General features: G+C 40.1%; 1 protein-coding gene across 1 annotated transcript in view; it reads left to right on the plus strand.

The window, feature by feature from the left end:
- The first annotated feature begins 1,098 nt into the window (after positions 1-1,098).
- The window catches only part of LOC126499201 (zinc finger protein 120-like), a 12,172-nt gene continuing 8,901 nt past the window's right edge, over positions 1,099-4,369 (plus strand). The window contains exon 1 of the mRNA XM_050138323.1: positions 1,099-1,338. Coding sequence (XP_049994280.1) covers positions 1,288-1,338 — 51 coding nt within the window. The 5' untranslated portion in view covers positions 1,099-1,287. The remainder of the gene's footprint in view (positions 1,339-4,369) is intronic.

The following is a 4,369-nucleotide window of genomic DNA, read 5'->3' on the forward strand; positions in this document are numbered from 1 at the left end:
CCATATAAAACTCTGATGATCTAGCTTACTATAGAAAGATCTTTCCACAGAGTGTTTCTCTTAACGTCTGCACCGATAAGCATCCTGTTCGTTGTTTCTGACACAGAAAGGTGACAAATAACAACACACAGAAAGGTGAATAAACATTTACATCCTACTACCAACCAGGACTTCTCTGCGTACTACTTACCTTTGGGGTCATTGAGAAGCAGTCCTTCCTCAGCTAAGTTCTACCTTGTGTCTCTCCCTATCCTCTAACCATTGGTAAATCCTTTAGATCCCCAATTCTGCTCTTCTATATCAAGTTTCACAGTGCAGTGCTACCAAGGATGTGAGTCTGGATAAACACCATCCACAAATAATCTCGAAATGTATTTTACAAGTAAATAACAAATGAAAAGTGCAGAATTTCCAGATAATTCTTGAGAAATTAGATCTCTCCATGTTTGGCAGCCTGCCTATGCCTTGGAGGTATCTCTCCTTGGCCCTGGAGAAACGTAACCTTGTCTGAAATCAGGACTATGCCTGGGAGAGCTGGTAATGGTCTGAATCCAGCGCCTTCGTGAAGGGGCTGCTTCAGGTCCCAATTTTTTCTGACAAGAGGCTGAGAGTCGAAGCTCTGCTGCCACTTTGATAATTTATTTTATTATATTCTTCAGTTACCCAGGGTTTGCTTTGGGCAAGAATGTCTGATTAGCCTCCTTCTGAATTTGTTTACTTTTTAAAAAAACAAAGCCAAAAACAAAAACAAAACAAAACAAAACAAAAAAAACAAAACAAAGCCCATTGGTTTACATTAACAAGAGAATTGCTGTTGAATTTGGCAAAAATTTCCAGCAACTAAGGGATATTTCTGTGCTTAGAAGAGAAGCTATAGCCGGGCGGTGGTGGCGCACGCCTTTAATCCCAGCACTCGGGAGGCAGAGGCAGGCGGATCTCGGTGAGTTCGAGACCAGCCTGGTCTACAGAGCTAGTGCCAGGACAGGTTCCAAAGCCACAGATAAAACCTGTCTCGAACCAAAAAAAAAAAAAAAAAAAAAAAAAACCAAAAAAAAACAAAAAACAAAAAACAAAAAACTTTCTGTCTTAGCCGCTCAGTTCGCTATGTCCTGTCTGTCACTCAGCCATCACTAGCCAATCGGAGGCTTTGAATGACCCGTCAATCAGATGGGATTGTTCTTCCGGTTTTGGGCTGGTTTGCTTTCCTGAGGAAGTTGGAAGTTGGAGCTGTTTGCTGAATCTTGGGCTCCCTTTGGGTAGAGCGTGGTTGAACTGGGCAGCCAGGCCATGGTGAGCTACGCGCATCTGTCATCAAACAAGGAATCCGGGCAGGCCATGGTGAGCAAGGGGCCACTGTCGCCAAACTGTGTGGAGCCGGCTGAGTCGGTAGGGCCCGTGTGATGGGTCCGCCCTTATCTGGGTGAAAGGTAGCGAGCGGTTGCAGAGTTCGGCATGTTTCTGCTGTTCCTGCATGATTCGGCCCGTGATCCGTGGGCTGAGGCAGCAGCCTCCGAAAAATGTAACTCTTCAGGCTGCATCTGTGAAGAGAATTTGGAGGGGGGTCATATTTGGAAATGTCTGCCTTGCTGATGTTTCTGTAAAATCTTTGTGCCTGTACGTGCTTGCTTTGTCACTATGGAAGGTAGATTTGCCAAACTCTGAGAAGTGTGGTCTCTCTAGTATCTTCCAGATGGTCTGCGCTTGTAAACTGTAACATTTAGTTTAGGACCCAACTGGAATTTATTTTGTGGAGCTTTTAAATGATAGTTTCTGTGTACAGCAGTGTTTCACTGCTAAACCTATGTAGAAGAGTAGAATTGATTATAATATTAATGATGGTATAAGCACTTTTGAAATCTTAGAGACATTAAGTCTTTATATTTTTTCTTGACTTTATTTTGGTGGTTATTAGTTTTCTCATTTTTTTTTTTGTTTTCCTGATTTCTTTGAATGATTTATTGATTTCCTTCAATTCTGTTTTTCTGAATTTGAGGGACTTATTTATTTCCTTTTAAGGAACTCTTGTCATCTTGATATATAGTATTTCCTCTGTGTCTGTTGTTATGTCCCCCTCTTCATTTCTGATTTTTTTAATTTGGATAATCTTTTCTCTGTCTTTTGGTCAGTGTGGATAAAGGTTTGTCTATTTTGTTGATTTTCTAGAAGAACCAGCTCTTTGTCTCATTGATTCTTTTTATTGTTTTCGTTGTTTCTATTTTGTTGAATTCAGATCTTCCTTTGATTATTTCCTGCCATCTAGTTCTCTTCTATCTTCCTGTTTCTTCAGATCTGGGAAATCTGCCACCATCTTTTCCGGTGTGTCTACTATGGAGAACAAGTTGTTTTGGTTGTATAATACAAGCTATACAATGTCTATTTAAAATTCTCTAATCTTGCCTTTGTTTTGAATTAGGTTTTTTTTTTCCCGCACTCTGATGCAAACACCCAGTAATCAATTATAGGAAGTAAAATAGTTTCTAGGTGATCCTAACAGGTATTCTTTTCCTTATCATAAGGGAAGGAGATACTTCTAACAGTGAGAAATATTTTCTGCAGTGGAGAAACGCTTGAAGGCAGCCAGCAAATTGATTCAGTTTTGGTGGAACAGCCCTCCTTGCTCAACCCATTTTGTATTATGGGGAAAGGACAGAACTGCAGGGCCCCGGGAGATTTCTTTGATTTTCATTTTGTTAGGATCTTGTAGTTCTTGTTTAAGGGACCTTGGAAAATATGCAGGTCTCTCTTTGTATCTTCTTTTACAACTCATGTCATTTATATTGTGTGATTTTATTATAGTCTCATTATATTTTGTTTCTCTGTCAAATGAAAGGCCTTCCCTTACTTTTTTATTCTTTCCATTTTTTTCCTCACCACTTCCTCAAATGTTCTTGAATTATCTATCCTTCCTCACCTGGACTCACTCCCAGAGGATCTGCAGGTTACTCAGGTGGAAGCAGTTTTTACACAATAAGAATATCCAGTAGATTACCTCCTATCAGGCATGTTGGTGCACCACCTGTTTGGAGACCAACTCCTAATCCCTCACAGGTCTGATGACCTGGGACGAGTGTGTGAAGTTTCTGCCATGATGAAACTCTGACACTTGTTTCAAACAAGTGGCCCCAGATAGCCTGAGCCAATTTATACAGTTTCAACACGTTACCTAAAGAGTTTAACACTAAAGTTTGTTTCCTCAAATTTCTGGTAATGGTTACCACAATTTCCAACTTGTTCCCTTAACCTATTCTCCTCCTGTCTGCCAAGTTTCCCACTGGTAAACATTACCTACTTGATTCATAGTTTTACTATTAAATCATAAAGAGTCCAGCAAACAACCACAGAGTTTTCTAACTAGGCTCACCTTCAGTTAGTGCCGTGTGCCCAGTTGGCAGCAATGGTGGTTCTAGCATCATGCAAAGTGAGAGAGAATTTTGCAGGTAGTGGTTAATGTTCCCCTCTAGTGAAATTTAAGTTCTCATAATAACTCAGAGCAGAAGGTGAATCAGTTCATTCTACGTTCTGTGCTGTTCTGTCTCCTGTGGGGAACACACCAGGTTATTCCATCATCCCGTGAGCAGCAGAACGTCAACGCTTATTCCTCACAGTTGGCATTGCTTAGCCCTTGCTCTCATATCCCCCTCCTCTCAGCTTCCTATAGTATTGGCACAGCTATTTGAAATGAGGATGCTATGGCTGTCTATGGTTCTGATTCTTTCCTAACTCCTAGAGTTTTCCCATTAACTCTTGATAGCATGATTTTTAGCATTTTTTTCTTCCAATTTTGTGACCAATATCCTTCTCTGCAAAGCAGTTATCTGGACTGGTAATATCACGAACTAGTGGGACACTTTTCCAAGCTAGTCACAAAATGCCATCCTATTCTCGAGAATCCCAAATTCATGATCACACTTGAAACATCAAAGGCTTTAGGAGCTGAATCAGGATCACTGTGGGTTTTTTTTTTTTTTAACAAAATCCAATCAGGCTCACTCAGAGGAGTCATCAGAGGAAAGCTTTTTCTATGTAAAAGCCATTTCATTCGTAATCTAAAAAATAAAACTTTAGGCAGCCAACAATAATTTGTATAAGGAAAGCAAGAAGAGCGCGAATCACATAGGATCCTGGGATCATGCCCAGAATGATGTAGCAAACTATCCATCATTTTTGTCAAAAAAAAGGGGGGGGGGTTAAATTCTCCATGGCTTTGTTACAAGTTGAACTTGTTCAGGTTATTCTCAGATTTTGTCTGCCAAAGAAGTCACATGACCATTTGCCGAGATCCTTGAGTTTTTGTTCTTTCAGAAACATTCAGTGGGAAAGAATATTAGTTTTCTGTGTGTGGTATTTTTTTTTTTTTGTTTGTTTTTTT

Source organism: Alexandromys fortis, unplaced genomic scaffold, assembly GCF_014885135.2.
Source record: "Alexandromys fortis isolate MF-2015 unplaced genomic scaffold, M_Fortis_MF-2015_v1.1 scaffold_9, whole genome shotgun sequence".
Lineage (NCBI taxonomy): Eukaryota > Metazoa > Chordata > Mammalia > Rodentia > Cricetidae > Alexandromys > Alexandromys fortis.